The sequence below is a fragment of the Ixodes scapularis genome, unplaced genomic scaffold (genome assembly GCF_016920785.2).
Source record: "Ixodes scapularis isolate PalLabHiFi unplaced genomic scaffold, ASM1692078v2 ptg001739l_1__unscaffolded, whole genome shotgun sequence".
Taxonomy (NCBI): Eukaryota; Metazoa; Arthropoda; class Arachnida; order Ixodida; family Ixodidae; genus Ixodes; species Ixodes scapularis.
In genome coordinates this window covers 110,229-134,660 of record NW_024610190.1, presented here as the reverse complement: position 1 = coordinate 134,660, position 24,432 = coordinate 110,229, and the positions used below count along the sequence as shown (strand labels likewise).

At 45.6% G+C, this 24,432-nt stretch overlaps 1 protein-coding gene across 1 annotated transcript; it reads right to left on the bottom strand.

Annotated features, from left to right (window-relative positions):
• Positions 1 to 15,282: 15,282 nt before the first annotated feature.
• LOC120848343 (uncharacterized protein K02A2.6-like) lies at positions 15,283 to 15,801 on the bottom strand. Its single transcript, XM_040220350.1, has one exon. It carries the CDS (start codon positions 15,799 to 15,801, stop codon positions 15,283 to 15,285), a length of 519 nt encoding a protein of 172 aa, XP_040076284.1.
• Between the last annotated feature and the right edge of the window lie 8,631 nt (positions 15,802 to 24,432).

The window sequence follows — 24,432 nt, the reverse complement described above, 5'->3', positions numbered from 1 at the left end:
ATTTCAGGCTTGGATTTCACAGCTTCATGCTTTCCCACCATTCATATTAAAAGTTTGAAGTCTAGGAGCAAGTTTGGTGCAGTGTTTGCTTTAATCGTGTGCACTTTTAATTTTCCTTAATGTTAAACCAGGTGCCACATGTGTGTAACTTCAAAGCGCCTGTGATTTCAGTGTTGAGTGTTGAACCAGTAATTTTCTCATAATTTGATCCTTCCTACCGGCAGGTATGCCACCACTTGTTGCGGCTATGGAGACTCGTGGAGTGGCAGGCCCTGTGGTTCAAGAGGATATTGTGTAGAATATGGTATGTAACAATTTTTTTTCTTCACATCGCAGTTAAAGGTGTGAATCTTTTATCTTGTCTTTTTCCTAACCGTAATGGCTCATTCACACGAAATTCTGACGCTGGGCGTCAAAATTTGATCAGATTATTTTGATGCTCGAACCACAATTGCAGACTTTTGACGCTGGGTGTCACAACTCTGTGGAATATCCTGTGGCAAGCGGATCGATCAAAGACCTTTTTGATCTTTTTTTTTTCTTTTTTTGCTGGAGAAAACTTTTTAACTACAACAAAAGGCAGGAGTTGTATTGCCATATGTCACACCAGGGAATGTCAGCTTATGTGCAGCAAAAAAATGAATTTCGGCGACGCGAGGATGTCTCGTGCAAGGCTCTGTCACATGCCTCCTCAGCTTGCAATGGCCTTGCCGCTTGCCTTCCTTGTCTTGCTCGGCCTTTTCTGTCCTCAGCTACAGTTGGTTTGCGACAGCACACTGCATTTTGGTGCCAGGGTAGGTAGGTGCCGCTTTTAAAAAAGGTCTATTGCATCCTTTGTGATATAGCAGACGTTCACAGATCATTTTAAATCTCGCTTAGCAGATGATACATCAATGTCTTTTTTGTTGTGTTTTCGTCGGTGATTGACACTTCATGGCAGGCGAAACCAACACAATTTAGACGAACTTGAGTTTTTAGCACCGATTTTCCATGTCACCTAAAAGGAGTCAGTGTGAAGCGCGGATTGAACACGAGTGTCATGTCAGCCTTGACTGCCCATTCGGTGAGAACACGAGTCGCACCTGATTGATGATGCTTCACTAATTATTAATCTTGAATCTGTGCTCTGCTCGGTCCCCCTTTTGGTCACAGAAAATCCAGCGCGTTGACTTCCAAAACTCTTCTTTTTTTCGCACTGACAGGCAACATACTGGCAACATATTTGCAAACAGTCTTTTAGCTGTTTCACTCTCGCCAAGTAGAAAATCAGACCCCGTGCTGTGGACAGCTTTCGTTCGGTGCTCGCATATTTCTTGGTTGTCACTGAGCAATGAGCATAGGTAACCTACTCAAAATAATGCATGGTGTTTGTCAAAAGTTGACCTCCTAACTTCCTCCGCCGACGCACACTGGCACGGCGGGGTTGTACTAAGGAAACGGATTTCCCAGATACATCATATGGGAACGGCAGGGAGTAGTAAGCCTCAACATTATAACTTACAGTGCGACTAGGACAAAGACAGACAGAGGAGAAAACACAGGACAAGCGCTGAACTAGCAACTGATTCTATTGAAAAGAAAATACATATGATGTTGCTGCTGCTCAGGCAGGCATGCCCCTCCGTGGCCCTGGCGCTTCTTCTTTCACTCAACACGATACCAGCCGAGTTATCCGAGATCCGAAAAGCCGATCTCGGTCTTCATCAAAGTCACTGTGGGCTGGCTCACACACAGAGATCCGTTTTGTGTTATGTAGTATGTCTCCATCATTTCTCGGGGTAGTTTTTCGTTGTGTCGGAACATCACTGTCGTGTTCTTAAAAAAGGGTTGGCATCCGCAATCCCGGCAATGCATCGCGAGATGTGTGTGAGTGGTTCCTTTCGTAGAACTGTGGTGTTCTCGTAGTCTTTATCTTGAGGCAACGCCCAGTTTGTCCTATGTAGGCACGCCCGCAGGAAAACGGGATCTTATAGACCACACCTTTTATGCAGGCGACAAACTGCATTCCGTGTTTGATGCTGCTGCGGCTGAGATATAGGATCGTCATTTCTCGCACGTTTGTTGACTGTGGAGCACTCAGAGCCGAGCTTGTGGCAGGCGGAAAAATCAACATTCACATTGTATCTCGAGGCGACTTTCTTGAGTCCTTGGGAAAGGCGGTGGATGAATGGTATGACTGAAGTTTTCCTTTTCTCTTTCTGCTCGAGTTCACATTGCTCGATCTCTGGATCTGTTTTAAGGTATTTCACGATTTTTTCGCAAGTTGAAGTAATGACCGAATTAGGATACCCCGAATCCTTGAGCCGTTGAATTTCGGAAATGAAGCGGGAACTCAATTTGTGGATGCATGTGCTTGTTAAAGCTGTCCTCAGACAGGGAAATGCGATGCCTTGTTTGACGAGTTTAGAGTGGGCTGACTGAAAGTTTAGAAGAGCCTTTGCTGTTCTGGGACTGTAACACCAGCAAACATGATCATCCCCCTCTTTGATGCGGAGATCCAGGAACTGAATAAGTTTCTCTTTTGGGGCTTCATAGGTGAATCGAAGTCCTTGCCCTTTTTTCGTGAAGATCTTCAGCTCATCGTCAAGCTTCTGATGGAAATTAGCCCTCTCAACGAACACCAAATAATCGTCCACGTACGTAAACACTTTTTTGGTGTTTTTCTCCAAGCAAGGTTCCAGATTCCGATGGATCTTGCCTAGGAAGATGTTACTGAGCACAGAGGCTACCCTGGACCCTATGCATACTCCGGACTTCTCTATGTACACCTTGTCCTGCCATCCGATGAATGTGGACTTCAGCCCACTCGAAACTCGTTACACAAGGCATCGCATTTTCCTGTCTGAGGACAGCTTTAACAAGCACATGCATCCGCAAATTGAGTTCCAGCTTCATGTCCCAAATTCAACTGTTCAAGGATTCGGGGCATCCTAATTCGGTCATTACTTCAGCTTGCGAAAAAATCGTGAAATACCTTAAAACAGATCCAGAGATCGAGCAATGTGACCTCGAGCAGAAAGAGAAAAGGAAAACTTCAGTCATACCGCACATCCACCGTCTTTCCCACGGACTCAAGAAAGTTGCCACGAGATACAATGTGAATGTTGTTTTTTCCGCCCGCCACAAGCTTAGATCTGTGTGCTCCAGAGTCAACAAACGTGCGAGAAATGACGATCCTACATCTCACAGCCGCTGCAGCATCAAACACGGAATGCAGTTCGTCGCCTGCATAAAAGGTGTGGTCTAGAAGATTTCGTTTTCCTGCGGGCGTGCCTACATAGGACAAACTGGGAGTTGCCTCAACATAAGACTACGAAAACACCACAGTTCTATGAAAGAAATTGCTCACACACATCTCACAATGCATTGCCGGGATTGCGGATGCCAACGCCTTTTGAACAACACGACAGTGATGTTCCGACACAACCAGAAACTACCCCGAGAAATGATGCAGACGTACCACATAACACAAAACGGATCCTTGTGTGTGAGCCAGCCCACAGTGACTTTGATGAAGAGCGAGATCGGCTTTTTGGATCTCGGATAATTCGGCTGGTATCGTGTTGAGTGAAAGAAAAAGCGCCAGGACCGCGGAGGGGCATGCCTGGACAAGCAGCAGCAGCATTATATGTATTTCCTTTTCAATCTAATCAGTTGCTCGTTAAGCGCTTGGCCTGTGTTTTCTCCTCTGTCTCTCCTTGTCCTAGTCGCACTGTAAGTTATAATGATCTCTACCGTAAACTCGCCCAATTGTTCATTCTGCTAAGCCTGAAAAGTTCGGTCTTTTTTTGGTGACCAAATTCGGTCGGCAGCAAGACTGCTTTTTAGAAGTGTGAACGAACCATATGTTCTGGCAAAAAATGTGCCTATTAGAGAGGTTCAACTATTAGAACCATAGCTATACTTACTGACCTTATCATGTGAGGCCTAAGTTTCCACATTCCACCAGGATGTGCAGAGAGGTAGGCATTGGAATCTATGGAAGAAGCTTAGCAATGTTAAGGCATAGAAAGGTAATGGTTCTTTAAACGGCGCTAACTGTATTGTTGGTTTCATTTCTGAATTGTTTCGTATTGTCTCTGTTTCTGTCGTGTCCTTAAATCTCAGTGATTTGCTTTGTTCGTGGTTTGCAAGGTTTCAGCAGACCCGTCCTCTTTTTTAAAAGGTTCTTTTTTTTAATTAGATGCTGTATATGGGGTGGGGTGTTTGTTCATGCAGGCTTAGGCCATTCCAACAATGTCAGGACTGCTTTCTGCTGATCGTTTTCATAACCTAAATACTATTCTGTTAGAACCCAGGGAACAATTTTTGCAACAGATATATCCCTCATGGCCTCTATGCACGCCTTATAAATTCTGGGAACTGGATGGAAATAGTGTATTAGGTTCACCACTATCTTTCGATGATTTTCCGAGTGATGCTGCCTCACTCCACGAATGCGGCCAGCGGAAGTTCTCATTCAGCCACTTTAGGGCACGCAGCATTCAATCGGTTGAGGCGTTTTCAAAGCTGGAGGATATAGTGGTGCCTCGATTATATGACTTTCAGGAGACTGCACGACTACATTGGATAATCGAAAAAACAACAATTATGGGACAAAGATATGCAGAACTTCCAAACAGCCTTTAAGCTGATAATCTGCTGAAATCTGAAGAAGCTAGAACCCTCATGCAACTATGAATTTAACCTAGAAATTGTGTAATAGAGGTGCCAATCAATCTTTTTATCGCATTGGAACTTCAAAGAAATCAGTGAGTTTCTGCTGACTCGTCCAGTCGTGCATAAACCGGGGACACATAACTGGGGTTTTACTGTATCCACTGTGGGACACATTTCAGGCTCGATCGCATAATGTGTAGAAGTTTCTTAAAATTTCTGGGCCTTGCCTTTAAGAACTAGCATTTTCAAAATAAATAAAAAAAAACAGGAAACTGCTTTAATAAACGACGCAGATCAAGCCTGGAATGTGCTCGACAGCGGATGTTTTCTTCAGCTCCGATAATACTTCCCCAGTCGACTGCTGCATGCTGCAAGATTGCCAATTCAGAACTTCCGGAGGCTGCAATCACAGAGTGGAGAAGCGTAATTATAGTTGGAGGCACCTACTACAGTCCATGTGCATGTTCTCTTAAAGGGACACTTGCATGGCTGTTAGGGATATAGCTAATAGTAATCAATAATATTGATTACTATTAGCCTTGGCACACTCACAACTGTTGTTTATTTGGAAAGACAATTTACTATATAGGCCCCTTCGGTCAGCCTAGTCATCATCACTTCGCGCGAAGCATTTTTGTTTAATAGTGCGATTGATGCCTCATTTACACACTCTTTTCCTTTTTCCTAAATATCATATTCCTCATGCAGTTCTCTGCTTTTTTTGTCATTGTATCTGGCAAGAATCTTAACATCGTGCAACACCAAGGAACAGGGGCATCTACTGCAGTGAATGGCGAGGTGGCCAGACAGGCTAGCTCGCGTGGCAGCCACGTGCTCATGGGCATGTTCATTCATGCATCCACAAATTTATTCTTGTGTTTTATGCTGCAAGGCTCAGACGGCTGTTGATTCTGTGGCAGAGCCGAGCCATCTTATTGGATGCCAAGGACACCACAGGAATGCGGTGGCGCTGACCGACTTCCCTTAGTTGTGTGAAACTGAGGCTATGGTATCACAGCTGGTCTTACATTGGACCTCTCACGAGTGGGTTTGTTTATCCAGAAGCAAGCTACCTGCAGATGTGTATAATTCTGGTCGCCAAAAGCTTGTTAAATAAAGTTGAGGCATAAACAAACCTGCTCGTGAGAGGCCCAATGTGAGACCAGATGTGGTACCATACTTACACTCATACCTGCCAACTCTTCCGAATTATTCGTAAAATGTACAAATTGGGAATAATTTTATGATTTTACAAATCTTGCTTCAAATCTTACAAAAAATTTTTTATTTTTTTTGTTGTTGTTTTTGTAACTCCGTTGGTGGTATCTTGCATTGCCACAAGAGGGCGATAGGTACCGTCCACAGCAGCGTTGTGGTTTTTACTATCCGTCTATCCGGTGGCCACGGATAGAAAACCAATCCAAAGCTCAAAGCCTTTGTTCGTGTGTTCGGCGGTGCACAGGTGCACGTTGGTTCGGCGTGTTCAGACGTTGTTGGGCCTCGTTGTTTCGGCCAGTTTCGAGGCAAAAAATATGGCGTCTGTGTTTGTTGCACGTGTAACTGTAGCATTCTCCTGGTCACTGTGGCTTCGCAGCGCAATGCCGAACTCGAAACCTCAAAAGAGGTACTTTCACGTGTTCCTGAAGTCCTACACGTCGACATTTCCGTGCTTCATGCCGCCCAAAAAGCAAGTGAAGTTTGCATTGTGTAGCACGTACACGTGTGATGTAAGCGTTTCGCACGCTGGCCAGGCTGACATTAAGCTGCACATCGCGTCGCGTAACCCCCCCCCCCCCCCCGGCCGCAGCCGCGCGACTTTTACGAATTTGAAAGTCCACAGGTTGGCAGGTATGTACACTCAGTGTCACACAATTCAAGGAAGCCGGTCAGCAGTACCGCACTATTGTGATGTCTTCGGCACACAATAGGATGGCTTGGCTCTGCCACAGAATCAACAGGCCCAAGGCCCGCCGTCTTAGCCTTGCAGCATAAAACACAAGGATAAAATTGCTGGGTGTGTTTTGGGCGTTGTGTATCAGATACCAATATTGTGAGGAGCAGTGTATATGGGCCAGATGTGTGAATGACCCTGCCCGTGAGCATGTGGCTGCCACGCGAGCCAGCCTGTCTGGCCACCTCGCCATTTACCGCAGCATATCCCTCTGTTCCCCGGTATTGCATTATGTTAAGATTCTCGCAAATACAATGACGGAACAAGCAGAGAACTGCATGAAGAATATGAAATTTGGGAAAAAGGAAAAAAGCGTGTGAGTGAGGCATCAATCGCCCTACAAAAATGCTTTGCGCCAATGTGATGGTGACTAGCCTGACCAATGGACTTTATATAGTGAATGTTCAAACTAGCCTTATTACCCTCTTTACTATTAGCTAGCTCTCTTCATCAAACACTTCCTTACCACCAGCATGTCACGGCCATTCGTGCACATGCGCTCATCTAAAAGGCATTCATATGGATGTAATGACCGTATTTGGTTCTATTTTTATGTTTCAGATAACCTTTGGAGACATTGCGCTTCCTGAAGTGCAGTTCAAGCATGTCGACACGAAGCAGCCATCCATTTACGTTCAGGAACTCGCGGTCATGGTATTTGGAACTGAGGCCCTGACAAACTGCTGCCTTACTGGGTCGGCAATGAAGGGAAAAGCTTCCTAAAAAGGGAGTTAAAGAGTTGATAGGTGAGTAAATTGCCGTAAAGAAGAAATGGCAAGGCACTATTGCAATCAAACTTAACAGGAACAAATACTAAGTCTACTCTTGACATATATTGGACTTAAATCTTGGACAAAAGCTCACCAGACAGAAGCTCACCGGTCAAAAGCTCACCACGTGAAAATTTCATGTTGGTCTTAACACGAGTGCAGACAACTTAGGTGCATGCGTGCGACACTAAAACACAACAATGAATTAAATCTGATAGGCACATGGTTTGTTGATTAGACTGGAAACAAGTTTATCGATTGGTTAGAAGGAAATGCAGTCCCGTACAGGCTGCCTCCAGCAGTCTTGGTAGATCTCGGTGTACCTGGAGCCCCTTGCAAATATTTTCCAGACGGTTGTGGCATACCTTGAGTCAACCCAGATTGATCTTATCAGCTTCAGCTCCACTCAGTTTCGTGACCGAAATTTTTGTCCTAAATCGTTGCTTCCGTGCCTGTTATGGCTTACCTGTCGACACCGTTTCATGAGATGGGGTACCACTTCTTCTAAAAATAGTGCAATGTCCATTGCGTCCGCACTTTGGCCCAGCTCGTGATTCACCAGGTAGCCAAAAAAAGGGGGTGAGCTATTGTGTGGGTCTACGAAAAAAACGGGTTAGCTTCTGTCCGGTGAGCTTTTGTCTGGTCACCATTGGAGTTGTGTCTCGGTACTCATGGATGGTTGTTTCTTTTTGGCTTATGTTGGAGGAGGTATTTGTCTTTTTGTGTCATTACGTCTTGCGCTACACCTCTGGTTTCCAATAATGTGCCCCAGTTCTAGCATACTTTAATTTTTGCCTACATTATAATTCACTCTGATGTTCCTTCTGCTTAATTTTGATCGTCGATTTATATCAGCGATTAAACTTAACGAAACTTCAGTATTGTTTACTTTTGTGTGCAATTTTCTAAAGATAGCTGACTGTTTACCCCAGCTTTAGGCTGCTGAATCTTTCAAAAACTTTCAGCTTGTTCAGTTGTTTTTAAAGTAATTGTTTGGTACAGTATGGCCTCAGTTGGTTTTATATCAGTAAACCCTGAATTATGATATAAAATAGATGTCAGAATCAAAATTAAAAAATGTGGTCATCTGTGTGTTTAAAATTATTGTCTAGCTACGCTATCTCCGACTTTCTAGCCAAATATCCTGAGGCACTGGTTCTCGAACAGGGTTTTTAGTACAGTATACTGAGGGTTCTTTCAGCACCTGAACTTCCTCAATCGTTCCTACACCATTGTAATACACTCAATTGCAACAATGCCAAGAGTGGAAGGGGCTCCTCGGCTAACAATAACAATAGTAAATTTTTGTTCGCTGATGTCAGAAAGTTTGAGAGTCCCTGTCACAAAGAATGTTATGTTTGCAGGCGTTTAAAGGGGTTATGAAATAGTCTTCAGACTTCGGCCAAGTAAGTGTGGCAGTATCTCACCATCGCATGTGCAGTGAAGATCAGAAAAAATTTTTTTCCAAGGTGCACTAGTTTTATTTAAAAAATTAAATAGACTCAAGCTTGGGGGGCCCCTCAACCTTTAGAGTCCTTTCCAGGTCACGTGCGTGTGACATGAATTGGGGGGCCAAATGAGTGAATGACCACTTTTATAAAAACCTTAGCTTCAAATTGGGCAGATACCTGCTCAACTCGCAAACTCGACCACTATAGGCGCCAAGCCAGTAGTTCCTGTGGCCACCATAAGCTGCATGATGAAAAATGGACCCTTTTTTCCTTTCTGATTACGCAGTGCAGTCGCGAAATTTTGAGGGATCACGGTGTGTTTTCTCGTACTTGTGATATGGTAAAAGAAATAAAAGTAACGAGCTGCAGACTGTTTCCACAGTAAACTTGTTTCATGATCCCTTTAATGCATTGGAAATTGACGAAATGCCTTGTTTTACATTATTTCACAGCAGCAATATTTCACAGTTGCAAACAAACATAGTCATTGGTCCCCGTGCTCAATATATCTAGATGATTAACTTTTTGTTGTTGGTTTCTCTTTGTGAAATTTTCTGAAATTATGTGGACGTGAAGTATAATTTTAAGTAGTATTAAGTAAATATGGAGTCTTAAGGCAAGTTTCTTATTTGTCTATTGTCTTCTCTTTTCAGCTTTTGTTACTGCCTATTCCCTGGAGAAACTAGGAAGTCCGTGAAAGAATACCTGTAAAGGAAGTGCAGCAATGCTTCCTACACTCAAAACAAAGCCTCCAACACACAGAAGAAAACTGCAGAATGAAAAAAAAAGAAAAGAAAATTAGCTTTCATTTTCATTCATTTTGCGCATTGGCTTTTTTTTTTCTCTTAAATCTGATTAGCGATTAATTTAGATTTTATTTAACAAGTGCATTAACTTTTTTCATTCATTTTACTTCAGTCATGTAGGTGATGTTACTTCAGTCATGGTAGATGATAAATATTGTAGGTTTTATATTAACAGGTGCAATACTATTTTTACTCGTTTTTCTTCAGCATGATAGTTTGTAATTTTTTTTTCTTCTAATAAGAGCTTGTTTATAAAGCTTTAAGTACATCTGTGATATTTGTAAGCCACTAAAAGTATTACGTTTTTTGTTCCATCGTAAGTGTTTGTTGTAGGCAACATGTGTTCATTCTATTGAAAAAAATATTTGTTTAATAAAAAGTTCTTACTTTAATTTGTCATCACTTTGAACTCGTCTACATTAAAGCCTGTACCATAATGCATTTCAGTTTCGATAAGTGCAAACCACTGCAATTGCTAAATCAATATAATTTTCTACTTTTCTTATCTGGAATTGGTCAGGAATAAATTGGTGAAATGCTTTAAAAGTTCTATTAAGTGTACCCCCGATTATATTTGAAAGCCTTCTTCCAAGTTTAATCCGGGGTACAATTTATAGTACTACAGGCCTGCATAAAAGCATACTAAAATTCTGCTCAGAAGTGTACTAGAAGAAGTATCCTAAAAGGATGGCAAAATGTTACTTTTGAAGTGCGCAAGAAGTGTACTAAAATGCCTCTTACAGGCATGCTTAGAAGTATCCTAAAAGGATAGCCAAATGTTACATTTGAAGTGCGTAAGAAGTATACTAAAATGCCTCTTACAGGTATGCTTAGAAGTATACTAAAATTATGGCGAAATGCTACTTTTGAAGTGCGTCAGAAGTATACTAAAAACCGGCCAATTTAGAGCATCAAGCATACTTCTGGAAGTGCAAATAAAGTATACTCTAAGAGCCCCGGTTTTTCGCTAAGGGTGAGGTTGTGTGGTAAACGTTTTAATTACCGGAAGAATTAAATAAAATAGTTACTTAACCATAAAAAAACATTGGAAAGCAATCTGTTGTAATCGAAGTTGTGGAGAGTCCGTCGTTAGAATATATACCAAACAAACCTCTAATTTGAAAAAGAAAAAAACAATACGACGGTTTTTAGGACGTTTATTGTTTTGTGTTTAAATATCTTTTTGCTTGAATCCTTTATCCAATGCAGAAGGAGCGCCAGAAACACAAAAACAAATATCTAAACCGAATACCCTTAGACGCCTTCCCAGCCCGCACATCGTATGGGCCAGCACTGAATAGGCCTGGACGACCAGTCTCGTCGTGAAAGTTCCCCCTACTGGGCGACATCGGTTTCTAGCAGTACGTTCTGCCAAGTCTCGTCACAAAAGTTCTTGCTTTTTGTCAACATCAGATTTTGGTTGCATGTTCTGTCTAGTGTTGTTATGAAGGTTCCAGCTACTGGGCTACATTGCTTTGTTGCTGTACATTCTGGCCAGTCTCGTTCCAGTCTCATCGCGAAAGTTCCGGCTACTGACCGACATTGTTTTTTTTTTTTTTTTTTTTTTGCTGCGCGTTAATGCAATGTTGTTAAAGTTAAAGAGCGCGAAAGGAGTGAGCTGTTTTGTTTCATTTACTTTCTTAACATCTAGAAATCTTACACTGAAATTTAGAGATTCAAGCGATGCCCTACTATCATTTATATTCAATTAAAATATTTAAAAAATCAACATAAGATTATTTGCTTATCAAACAACCAACCAGATTGAATCACTATATTTCAATAACAAATTTTTGAAGACACATAGCACATTCCATCATCGCGATAAAATTCAGTCGGACCTGCCAATTCCAACAATACCTAACTTTTACAAAATACCTAAAAACAAGCTCAAATTACAAATTTCAATACATCTTTTGCAGTGCATGCACCCCAATATAGGCTTCGTAAACAAATATTAAATCGAAAATCTTTTTCATGATTACGGTTTGAATCATCAGGGCCTTGCGATCATAATTATACCAACCATTCTTTGAAACCAACTCGGGAATACCTAAAACTCAAGAAAATAACAACACTCAGTATACCTAAAAGAAACGCCACCTAAGAAGTTCTTCACTTTCTTCGAGACTGTAACTCAGACAAACGAGACTTTATTATAAATCAAAATTTGTTTTGCACCGAGAAGGTCGTGTTTAATCCACACAGAAATTGACAATGAATACGAAAAAAAAAACATGGCTCTCAGAAAAGATGGAAGCTGCGACGACCCTTAGACATTTCAGATCACGACCACACGGCCGTACGATGTTCATTCAGATCGAAACAGGAAGGAGTGGGGGTGAACCCAGGATCCCTGAGTTCTGCAGCGCGAGCTTTCGCTCCACGTGCTCCAATCTGCTGTGCGCTAGCCCACTCGGCCACCGATTCCCTAAGGAATAGGCGACGTTCACTTAAGCGTCATCAGGTTAATGGAAGACGATACCGCTCACTTTAACAAAGAAACTGACTCCCAAACGTTTCAACTCTTTGCAAAAGTAATGAGAATAAGCTCGCGCCAAGAAGACGAAAACGCAGCTCTTCGAGCAGAGCTTGAAGAACGAGAGAAAAAAAAAAACACCTCGTACGCGGACGACCTGCACGGGTACAGCCCAGCTAGCACAGCACGTTGGCCAGGGCCAAGATCGGCCAGTTCCGGTATGTTGACGGCGGAGCGTGGTCAGTGGCGAATGGGCTCTGCCCTCCCAAGTAGCACAACTCGCTGGTTTGGGAATGGGGCGGTACCGGTCTGCCGGCAAGATCCTACTGGCCCGACGCTGGAAACGCCCTGTGGGGCGACAAGGGGCAAGTGAGATTGCCAGTCACTGGCCAGCGACTGGGACTGACTGGGACGCCTGGCACTGGGCGTCCCAGTGTGTTCCCGGGATGCTGCCAGCACAATTCCCCAGCGTAGTACCAGTAATACGGTAAGATACCAGCAAGACCCCAGGCTAGCGGCCTCAAACCGTACAGTTTCCGGACTTTTGTCCCAGCGAGTTCCCGGGCTGCTGCCAGGACAAATCCCCGGCATAGTACCAGCAGTACCGCAAGATACCAGCAAGACCCCAGGCTAGCGTGCTAAAGCCATTTGGTTTTGTGTGCAATTCACACCTGAGAAGAAATGATGTAGTTCATAACAAGGGTAATTTTAACAAGTAATGTGTGTAAGCAATAAATGAAACATACAAAATTGTTACCGTAATTGTTTATTTTCAGTTGCAGTGAAGCTACAGTTCGGCTGGTAATCATGCGCTTGTCGCCAGTGGAGTGCGCTGACTGAAAAAGGCTGCATGTCGCGGGCCAAGGAAGTTTTCTTACCCCTTCTCATGCAGCTTGTGATGCAAGTCGACCATGCACTCGGGAAGGCAAGTCCTTCATTACAGCACCTGTAAAGAGAATCGACACCACAGTAGAATGACAGGGTAAATCAATACCAGCTGCACGTGACAATCCAGAAATTCCAAACTGGGGTGAGGGGCACGAGACCAGCAGCCCATGTAAAAGGAAAATTTTTTGTAGCTAATGCACTAATTGTCTTTATTTTTTTTTCAATCTGGAAACTATATTAAAACAAAAATTCCTAAGGGACACACTTGTAACAACACACTGGATGACCAAGGGTCAAAAATGGTCAAGTTATCTCATAATCAAGGTCAGCTATTTGTATGAAAAAGGCCCACTTCAGAGAAAGGCTTGTGGAAATCATCTATTTTAATTCAAAAGGGCATGTCCAGAGACGGGCGAGCTTGGCGGAGTAGTTGGCATGTAGTTTAACACTGAGGTTTGTTACAATAGGTGCGCAGTCGCCGATATCCACATTCAGCATTTTTAGGAAATATTGCGATTCATTAGCCTTACTGAGACAATGACAAATCATATCCTTGACGTATACAGCTCACTTTTGTACACATACTAATGAGATTGGGTATACACAGGAAAACATGTAATGCATTGCAGAGTATGACCCCCAGGTTCCCACATAATGGCAACTTGACGACTAAAAGTCATCTGCAGACTTCATGAAATAAAAAATAGCGACTTACACACAAACTAGTATATATTATCAGCGTCCACCATCAAACTCACATTGAGTGTTTTCCATCGGTATGCCCCATAGCCCTTGAAAATGGCCGCAGGCCTCACTTACTTTAAGCATATGACACCACATAAGAAGAAACATTCCCTCGTGATCATCATTAAAATGTCTACAGGTGCGAACAGTTCGGGCAAATCAATTGAAAGATACCAAATCAGTGGTGAGGCAGTGTACATTGGTTGGTAGATGCAGGTTAATATGTATATGGCATCTATTTTCTAAGTGATATTGTTTATCTGGTCAATTTTCTTCACAGACCCATCACATACTGGGACATAGTTCTCAATACAGTGGAAAACAGGAAGGAGGAGTGAGTTCCAGATTTAGTTTTGCACAAGCTATGTGGCAACTGACTTCATCCTCTTAGAATTTATTGGAGTGGATCTTGGCATAATTATGCCTAGCCCGACAATACTGCCAGGAGCACCTATCCCAAAACCTTCAGACACGGGTAGAGGAAGTTTTAATCATACTTTCCGTATTGCGATGAGAGCTGCTCACACTGAGAATTGATAGGAGCAGTGTCGGCCATCCTTCTGTCTGAAATATCTATGTGTCAGCCACCCCCTATCAGAAAATGTTTTAGCTGAGCGCTTTTTACGGCCCGCTCCGCTCAGCCACTGAGCGGGAAAGTAACCTGGCATGCACGTAACGCTCAGTCAGCAGTGGCCATGGGGGTGCAGGAATTGTCTGCTCCATCGGCATCTGCGCTCCGATTGGTCGTTGCTGACTGAGCATTGTGCGCATGCAGGTGCTTTCCTTTTGAGTGGAGCGGGTCTAACAATGCTCAGATAAAACTATCTAATGTCTATGTCGCAGCCTCAGCAGCGAAACGTGCAGTCTCTTCTTCCTCGCTTGCACAATAGACCAAAATTTGCACTGCATACTGCTTTAGAGGCTTGCTGGCATGTTTCACACTCCCTCTCTGGAGACAGCTGGCACTGTCGGTAAGCGAGGAAAAAAAAAGTGTGAACACATTGAAGTGACTGTAGATCATGGCATGCTGACGAACAAGAAGTGCTTTATTGCTGAGCGCAGCGTTTTTATCACAGACATGACGTCACGAGCCGGGCGGCGCTTCCGCGATGACTCACTCGCGATAACTCAATCAGCACGCTACAACATTTCCTTCCCCCTCACACAAAAAAATGTTCATTTCCTAAAGTCCTCGGGTTTAAAACGGTCAGGCGGCTTGCATGCGCTTGAAGTTCGTCGAAGAGGTTGCTTCTCCGCTGTCCTAGACGGAACCGGCGTTGCTGCAGTAGGTGTCGCCGGTCATTCCCGGGCGGCGTCTGCGGGTGGCGCTGACGGCACCTAGGCTCGAAAGCTCGTGGGTGGCGGTATCGATGGATCGTCATCCGCAGTCGTACGGCCCGGATTCACGATGTGTTCCGCATGTCGAGGACGCAGGTGGCCAGCGTGCGTGAAGCGAAGCGGGTTGAGCACTTTCACAACGTAGGTCGCAGCAATGACAACCTGACACACGATTCCTTCTTCCCAGGAGACACACTCACCGCGCAACTGTTTTCACAAAAACACCGTCGCCCACGTTGAACACACGTTCAGCACCTCGCGACACATCGCGTTGCTCTTTCACATGCTCTTGCTTGCGTTGCATGGCGCCGGCAAAGTCGGGTTTAAGCAGGGAAAGTTTTGTGCGTGGCTGGCGCCCTAGGAACAGTTCGGCGGGCGCTTTCTTTGTCACGCTGTTTGGCGTGTTGCGATAACAGATCAGAAAACTGTCAATATTTTCCTGAAGAGAACACTGCCGACCGGTTGCTTTGCCTTCGAGCACCTGCTTGAGCAATGCTCGTTTCACAGTTTGAACCATGCGTTCTGCGGCACCGTTAGAGGCTGCGTGGTAAGGCGGAGTGCGAATGTGTTTTACGCCGTTGGCGTTCATGAAGTCAGCAAACTCAGCTGCCGTGAACTGCGGACCGTTGTCGCTCACTAGTACCTCCGGCAAACCGTCAGCAGAAAAGGTTCCTCGAAGTTTTTCCAGTGTTTTAGTGGTGGATGTAGAAGACATCACTCAAACCTCGATCCATTTCGAAAATGAATCGATGAGCACCAGAAACACATGGGCACTTTTCGAAGCGAAATCCACGTGCACACGCGACCGGCACCGGGCAGGGTAGCTCCAGGGATGCAGTGGTACCGGACGGGTGGCGGGCTGAACTGCTTGGCAGATTTGGCATTTCTTTACGTGCTGCTCGATAGCCATATCAATTCCAGGCTACCATACAAAACTTCGTGCCAGCATCTTCATGCGGCTGGCGCCTGGATGCTCCTCATGCAGCAAGTTCAGCACGCGGTCCCTTAGCTGTTCCGGGATCACTACGCGGACAACCCATGTTACACAGCCTTGTTCAAGCAAAAGCTCGTCGCGGCGCACGGAATAAGGCCCAGGTTCTGGCGCGTGCGGTCTTGGCAAACCATTCAGAGTAAACTCAGCAACAAGGGACAATGTAAGGCTTCGTTTTGAAAACTTTGCAATCTCCTCTACGTTCAATGGGAGGCACTGAAACACTGAGAGGCACTCAACAGGTTCTTCCTCAGCGGGCACCGCCTGAGGCAATCTCCACAGAGCATCAGCCACTTCCATGTTCTTCCCTCGGCGATACTTCAGCCGATATTTATAAGCTGCCAGCACCATGGCTCAACGCTGCATTCGTGCGGCGGCCAGTGTCGGTGCAGGCCTTTCCTGGCCTAAAATGCCTAGTAGCGGCTGATGATCAGTGTAGATTGTGAAGTCTCTGCCAAAAAGATAGCGATGAAACTTTTTGAGACCAATGATTAACGCCAATGCTTCGCGCTCGCACTGAGCATACTTTTTCTCGGCTGGCGTTAACGTTCTCGAGGCAAACGCGATAGGCCTCACTTCGCCGTCAACAGTCTCGGGAAAGATAACTGCCTTTACGCCATACGAGGACGCGTCACAGAGCATTCCGATCGGCTTATTGACGTCATAGAATGTCAGCACCTGGCTGCTAGTCAGCAACTTTTTCGTATTAGCAAACGCCTCACTGCATTCCTTCGTCCATGGCCATTTCTGATCCTTCTTCAAAAGCCGATAAAGCGGCTCTGCGACTGTTGAACCATTCTTTAAAAACTTCGAATAGAAGTTCAACATTCCCAGATATGCCTTCAATTCTGTGACGGTGGTGGGCTCAGGTGCCGCCAAGATCGCTCTTTTCTTGGCCTCTGTGGGGTAAATCCCGTCTGCGACCACCGTCTGACTCAGATACGTCACGGATTCTTGAAAGAAACAGCACTTGTCCGCGTTGAGCGTGATGTTGTACTCAAACAACCTTCCCCAGACACGTCCGAGAGTCTTTTGGCAGTCTGCCGTGTCAGATCCTGCCACGATTACATCGTCAAGGTAGCATCCGACGTGCAGAATGCCTTTTAGCGCCCCATCCATCATAGACTGAAATATTGCGGGTGCACTAGCCACACCATGGGGAAGGCGTTGGAATTCAAAAAGACCAAGCTAGTGTTAACTGTCAAAAATGGTCTGGACTCTGGAGTAAGTGGCACCTGCTGATACGCCGCAGAGAGGTCAAGTACACAAAAAACCTTGCCTCCTGCGAGGACAGAATACAGGTCCTCCGGCCTGGGCAGCGGATAGTGATCGGTTTTCAAAACACGGTTTATCGTTACCTTGTCTCCACAGAGCCTGAGACTACCGCCTTTTTTTGGAACAACGACAAGTGGTGTTGCCCAGTCACTGCGCGCTACTTGTCGAAGCATGCCCGTTTCTACCATGCTGCGCAGCTGGTTTTCCACCTGCTCTCGCAAAGCAAAGGGAACAGGTCTAGCACGGCTAAACACAGGGACCGAACCAGACTTCAGCAAGATCGTCGCTTCGAACTTCTGTATGGTGCCCAGTGTTTTTGAGAACACGGAAGTGTATTTCCTTTGTAGTGCTTGAGCCCTATCTTCCGTTGTGACTTGGCCAATCTCATGCCAGTCCAGCCTTAAACGCTGGAGCCAGTCCCGTCCAAGCAGCACTGGAAGCCCCCTTCCATTGTCTTTGACAATTACTACGAGCAACGTCATACTTTGACCCTTGTACACAACAGCGACATCACACTGTCCTTTCAGCTGCAGATGTCCTCCAGTGTACGTGTTAAGTGACATAGCCGGACCACATTTTACATGTGGAAAAACAGAGTCGTACACGCTCTCAGGAACGATTGTGACCGCCGCCCCTGTGTCAATTTGCATGATTAAGGATTTTCCTTCAACTTGCACACACACTTCGTAACACGATTGAGTCGTATTTATAAAATGGTACACGTCATTCTCACTGTCTTCGTCAGAACATTCCAGAGCATTCGTGTTCTTCGGCACCTTTGCATTTGGACACATTTTTTGCAAATGTCCTACTATCGAGCACTTGCGGCAGACAGAGCTCTTGTACCAACAAACATTCGATGCATTACTCCTACCACATCTTTCACACCTTTCCTTTTTAGGCCCTTGAATATCTTTAGGTTTCGAGCCCTTTGGTCGTCCCTTTGGTCGACTCTGTATAGCGTTTAATGATGCCTCTTTATCTCTCGATTGCATGAGTGCAGTGTCTCGAGCCGATCGAGCGCAATCTTGCAAGCGCCTTCAAACGTTAAGTTTTCCTTGCAAACAAGGCACGCTGGCTCTCTTCATTACATATGCGTGCAACTAGCCTGTCCCGAAGGGCGTCTTGTGGAAGCTGCCAAAGTGGCATTTCCTAGCCAAGTGTTTCAGTTCAACTATGAAGTATTCTACGGTTTCATGTTCGTCCTGAACACTTCTTTTGAACTTACAGCGCTCCGCTATAACGGTATTCTTAGGACTGTAATGTTTTATTAAGAACCGTTTAACAACTGCATACGACTTCTCGCCAGGGGACGCCGGCACGACCAGACTCTTTAGCACTTCATAAGCCTCAGGGCCTATCACTGTCAGAAATACGAGAAGCACTTTCTCGTCCTTTATGTCGTTTGCCACTATAAATTGTTCAAATCGTTCCAAATACGATTCAATGTTCTGTTTCTTAGGGTCAAACTCCGATATTCTCCCCAAGCGTGACATTTCGGAACCCCAAAAGAAACGCAGTACTCATCCGCTCGACGTTCCCTTGCGTAGCAGGTTCTCCCCGTTGCTGTTCAAGTCGAGTTCCCGAGGCGAAATCTCGGGGGCGTTGCTCGTTGCCCTTTGTCGGTACACGAAAGCGGTGGCCGGCGTGCTGCTTGCGATGTCATACTCCGGGAATATGTAGCGTCGCTGACAGGCTTCAACGCATGACAAGCTGCGCTTGCTCTTCCGTGGCCGTGCATTCCTTCGCGTCGCTCGCCTCGCTGTCGCTTTCCGTTGCCTACGAGGGCACGTAGACAGCCTCGTCGCCAAATGAAGTGACTGTAGATCATGGCATGCTGACGAACAAGAAGTGCTTTATTGCTGAGCGCAGCGTTTTTATCACAGACATGACGTCACGAGCCGGGCGGCGCTTCCGCGATGACTCACTCGCGATAACTCAATCAGCATGCTACAACACACATATCACGCACGCCAAAAGACAACATCGATGGGACTACAGGAGACTGCATAAAAGTTGCCAATTGGGCGCGTTTTATACCGCACAGCCACTGTGTGTACACAAGTCAACTAACTATATACATACCGCTCAGCACACCACAGCTAGGCTGAATCACACAAGTGTCACACTTGCCGAGCTTGAAGTACAGTCGTGATTTCTACGAGTGTGAACAAGCGATCGTCGACTGCTCAGTACTGGGAGCATTAAGCACCAGCGGACTTGCTCTCCTTTTAAAATGCCTTGCGAACCAAGCATGGTAAGTCGTCTGATAAGGAGAGAACGTCACCACGGACAGCACTGAGCAGTTGATAATCACCTGCTTACCTACATATGAATCAAGTCTCTACCTGGCCGAAGTAGGCAGTGCGTGTGCAGCAGAAACGGCTGTACTGAAATCTCAAGAGGATGAAAGATCAGAACAGGCTTGGTAAGGTTTCACGTTGCAAGTATGCCCATGCAAATTTCACTTTCTAAAACATAAAGACGGATTTCAAATTGTCATCCAGGACAAGCTGCTATTACACATCTGTGTATACAAGCCAGCTTACCATCAACACCCTTTGCAGACTGCCATGGACCTGATCCTCGGCTCGGCTGGTGATCCAGGAACGAATTGGCCTAGTCGATGCTAGCTTCTGTTCAACGAGGGCTGCACTGAGTATAAAGGTGAAAAGAGTGTTGTAGATTATGTGAAACAAACAAAAAAACGAAAGTAATCTTAGCATCAACAATTCGCTAGAGGCACTGAAAACAAAAATCAGAGGTTGAGTCATTTATGTTAATGCAATATACTTCGGACACATACCATGACTGGATATGCTTGAAAATTTACTAGCCAAATAACAAATATTTTATAAGCTAAAATATATTTCGATGGAACTCGAAAATCTGAAGAGTATATCTGCAAATGTGCTGATATCTGGTACACCAGAGATGAGTAGAATTGGATCAAAGCCACCCCCTTACACAGATTGAAGCAAAACAACTATGGAGTCTGCCGTGCCACTACAACAGAAACGACGCGACTGTGATCTCGTGGAGATCAGAGTTCGGAACAGGTGTGAAGGGTTTGGCACGAGAAATATGCCATTGTCATTATTCAATTTTGCAACATCAGATCGACTCTGAAAGTGCCCCAGCTACAGGGTGTACTCACGCAAATCTTCCAAGTGTTGAATAGACGATCTGCAATTTTCCCAAGCGCCCTGGCCCGTGCGCGAGGAATTGTGGGAGAGACTGTCCCTCGCCTGGCCGCTCTGCCTTGAGATCGCATTGCCTTGTCGCTTGCCTCCTCTTAATCCTTTGTTTTTCGATTCCATTACCTCTTTTGTCTATACCAGTGTATTTTTCATTGCTTCAAGTGTTCATATTCTCTTCTGCGTGCAATATTTCGCGCATCTATATAGTATTTGTGTCTTTATTTCGCCTTTTTCGACGGGAGTGCCGACGGACAACACGCCGCTTCGCGCGTCGTTCCCCTGGTGAGTACTACCTTTGCTACCGATTCCTATCGAGCTGTTAGCTGTTCATTTTGGTTTAATTGACCCGCGTGCAGTCCAGAGGAGCCGTTTATGAACACCCGCGCACATATCATAGGGGTAGGCAGAGCTCTGAATCAACAATCGCGACGCAAGAGCCGAGTGCGCTGTGATTTGGCCGCCCGCGCTCGGTCCGTTGACTCGCACTGTAGCGTATGCCTTCGAGTGCCGCTTAACATGGCCAAGATACAGCACGCATCATTACCGTCGCAAATCATTTGTCCGAATGCCTGCGAAACCGTAACACCGGTTGGCATATCCAACGCTACAGCGCTTGACAACTGCACGCAGTGGCGCGAGCCCCTAGCATGCGCCGGCGGTTCAACGTTGCGGCTTGTATGCGCTTTTGGCATGCATTCATGATGAGTCTCCTCGGCGGTTGTCAGTTGCTGGCATCTTAACTCGAGCATCAGCTGGCATCTTGACTCGAGAAATAAAATTATCGAAGGAACTACGAGTTTCAAGGTGACTGCCTGGGTGACAGGTCATCTCTTCACTTAAAAATGGCGTTGGCGACAGACAACCGCTTAGCAGATATATTACGAAGGAATGCCATAGGCGCATTCAAGCCGCGACATTGAGCCGTCGGTGTTTGCGAAGGGATCGGTGCGCGCAGTTGTCAGGTGCCGCAGCGTTGCATATGCCTCAGCTTCGCAAACATTCAGACAAATGGTTCGCGGCGACAAAGCGGCGTGCCGTACCTTCGTCAAGTAAGCAGCACTCGAGCGCACGCTACAGCGCGAGTCAACAGGGCAGGCGCGAGCGGCACAATCACAGGGCACTCGGCTCTCGCGTCGCGATTGTTGATTCAGAGCTCTGCCTACCCCTATGACATCTGCGTGGGTGTTCATAAACGGCTCCTCTTGACTGCACGCGGGTCCAATAAACCGAAATGAACAGCTAACAGCGCGATAGGAATCGGTAGCAACGGTAATACTCAACCGGGAAACGACGCGCAAAGTGGCGTGTTGTCCGTCGGCACTCCCGTCGAAAAAGGCGAAATAAGGACACAAATACTATATATATACAATAAATATTGCGCGCAGAAGAGAATAGAAACACTTAGAAGCAATAAAAAATACACTGGAATAGATAAAAATAGGCACTGAATTCGAAAAACAGAAGATTAAGAGGAGACAAGCTACAAGGCAATGCGATCTCATGTCAGAGCGGCCAGGCGAGGGACAGTCTCTCCTACGATTCCTCGCGCGCGGGCCTCGGCGCTTGGGGGATTTCGCAAGAGGTCTAGTGCCGGTACAGTGCCCTGGTTGTGTTCAAGAGCGATATATGACCAAATACCATAGACCAATACTGCAAACTTCTCCGAAAACCAAAGGGCGCGGTGGCGAACAGCGTGAGTGGCGCTGTTCACCACTCTTGCCGTTCATTCGTGTTTGTGTGTTGTCACTAACAAGCGCACCAATGGGAAGGCTTCAGCCATTATTGGGAACACTAAATGAACAAATAAAAATACAAACACAACACTCACAGCAATACTGGCAGCAAGTCGAGACACACTTCTGTTGTAAACTCATCATTCCTCTTACGAATGGAATGCGCAATTCCCCCCCCCCCCCCAGAATTTCATTCCACGCGAGTGGCATCGAAATTGCTAAAGGCCACTCCATAAACACAGTCTGTGTTAAAAACAATCCTAGCAGCAATAAGTTTCTATTATTGTTCAATATATAGAGCACCTTACCATGAACAGCTGTGGCAGTCTTCCATGAAGCCTGGCCTTCAGCAGAGGAGGCTGTCATACTATGTCGTCCCAGGACACTCACATCAGGATGGCGAAAGTAAATGCCAACCTCTACTTGGTAAGGGCTGCAGTAAGTATAAAGATGAAAACACAGATTAAAATATACGGTAAAAATTCTGATGGACCAACTTAAGAAAGTGCACTAAAAGACAAGGACACAAGGACAGGAACACGTAGGACGCAGACTGGTGCACACTCACAACTTGATCTATTGAACATGAAAGAAAAAAGAAAAAGGATCAGAGAAATCAGAAAGGCTGTGTTCGGAGAATGTGAGCTTCAGAAACCGGGGCGTGAGCCAAAGATGTCAGGTAGATTGTTTTACAGACACCTTGGAATTAACAACAGCCTTTCCATGTAACAAGGTGGTGAGTTTATCCTGATTGAACATCTTGAGAAATAAGACAAAAACAAGGAATAAAGGAGAGGAATGCATACACTACATACAAGTGCAGACTCCCAACTCACCTCAATTGGAGAACAAAGTAAAAAAGAACGCGGAAGGAGCTTTATCAAAAGTTCGAATAGGTCCAAGTGGAACGTGCTAATTCACCCAACACGATTTTCTTGGCAGCTCAGGTAACAGATGGATGTGCGGACAGATTGGTCGCCCATACTACGAATAAAAAAGGCCTAAAATATTCCCCTTGTATGTTTTTCATAGAATCTGCTGATTACTCACGTTTTCTCTAAAAGCCTTTTCCTAGAGCGGCAAACACCGATTTTTGTCCGATGAAACCACAAAGTTCCCTGTCGCCGATGCCGTCCCACTGCAACGACCAATTCCCGCGACAATCGCCGACAAACACTGACAAACCATCGACGACGGACGAATTCTTGTCTGTCGTTGGACTTGAAGCGCAGCAAGCAGTCCCGCCGAGGAACATCTCTCGAATAGAAACTTATCCGCCTCGCCCGCTCGTGCCCTCTGTTGCCTCTCTTTCAACCCTTCTACCCTTCCTCCCGCGGCTTGCTCCGCCGCTCGATATTCAGAGAACCCTTTGCGGCCTCTCCTCATTACCGCAGTTCCAGTCCCTCGACCGCTCATAGTGGTCGCGGGCGCGCCACTAGCGCCGGGCAATCGTGTTGCCCGGCGCAGCCGTTTGTTTGTGTATTTTGAAGTGTTTTGTTGACAACTCCAGTCCCACTAGGAAACAAGTTTCCTTGTCCCCGTGTCCTGCGTCGTGTCCGCCAGGTGGGCTGGTTTTGCTCGCAAAAACTTGGTGCGCGATTTGGTGCTTGAAGACGCCGAGGTCTACGCCCCTGCATCAGGATGGATACACCCATGTTCGAGGACTGACCAAAGACCGCTCACCACGAAGTAGGACACGACGTTCCGCGGCAAGCCATTCCGGCAGACGAGACTTGTCATCGCGTTCTGTGGTAATCGGGATGCCGTACTGTCTACCAAAAAACACCTGCCCTAAATCATTCGGATATGAAGTCTTAAACATCCTCAAAATTGGGGTGAACTTCCGTGGTGCTCGCCTAGAATTCCTCAAACGACCAAAAAAAAAAAAGGAATGATTCGGGTATGCTAGTTCGGAAAAGCTTGGTGTCGATTGTCACGACTGTTTGCGGAAAGTCGACAACGGCAAACGAAGAGAAGCGCAAGCTTTAATCAAGAAATAAATTAATCGTCTATACTTTCACCGTGTTTGTCGGCGCATCTAATGCCTAAAGAGCAAAACACAAAAACTGCGTCGCCAGACTCCGTTTGTCTGTGTATGTTGGAGTGTTTTGTTGACAACTCCAGTCCCACTAGGAAACAAGTTTCCT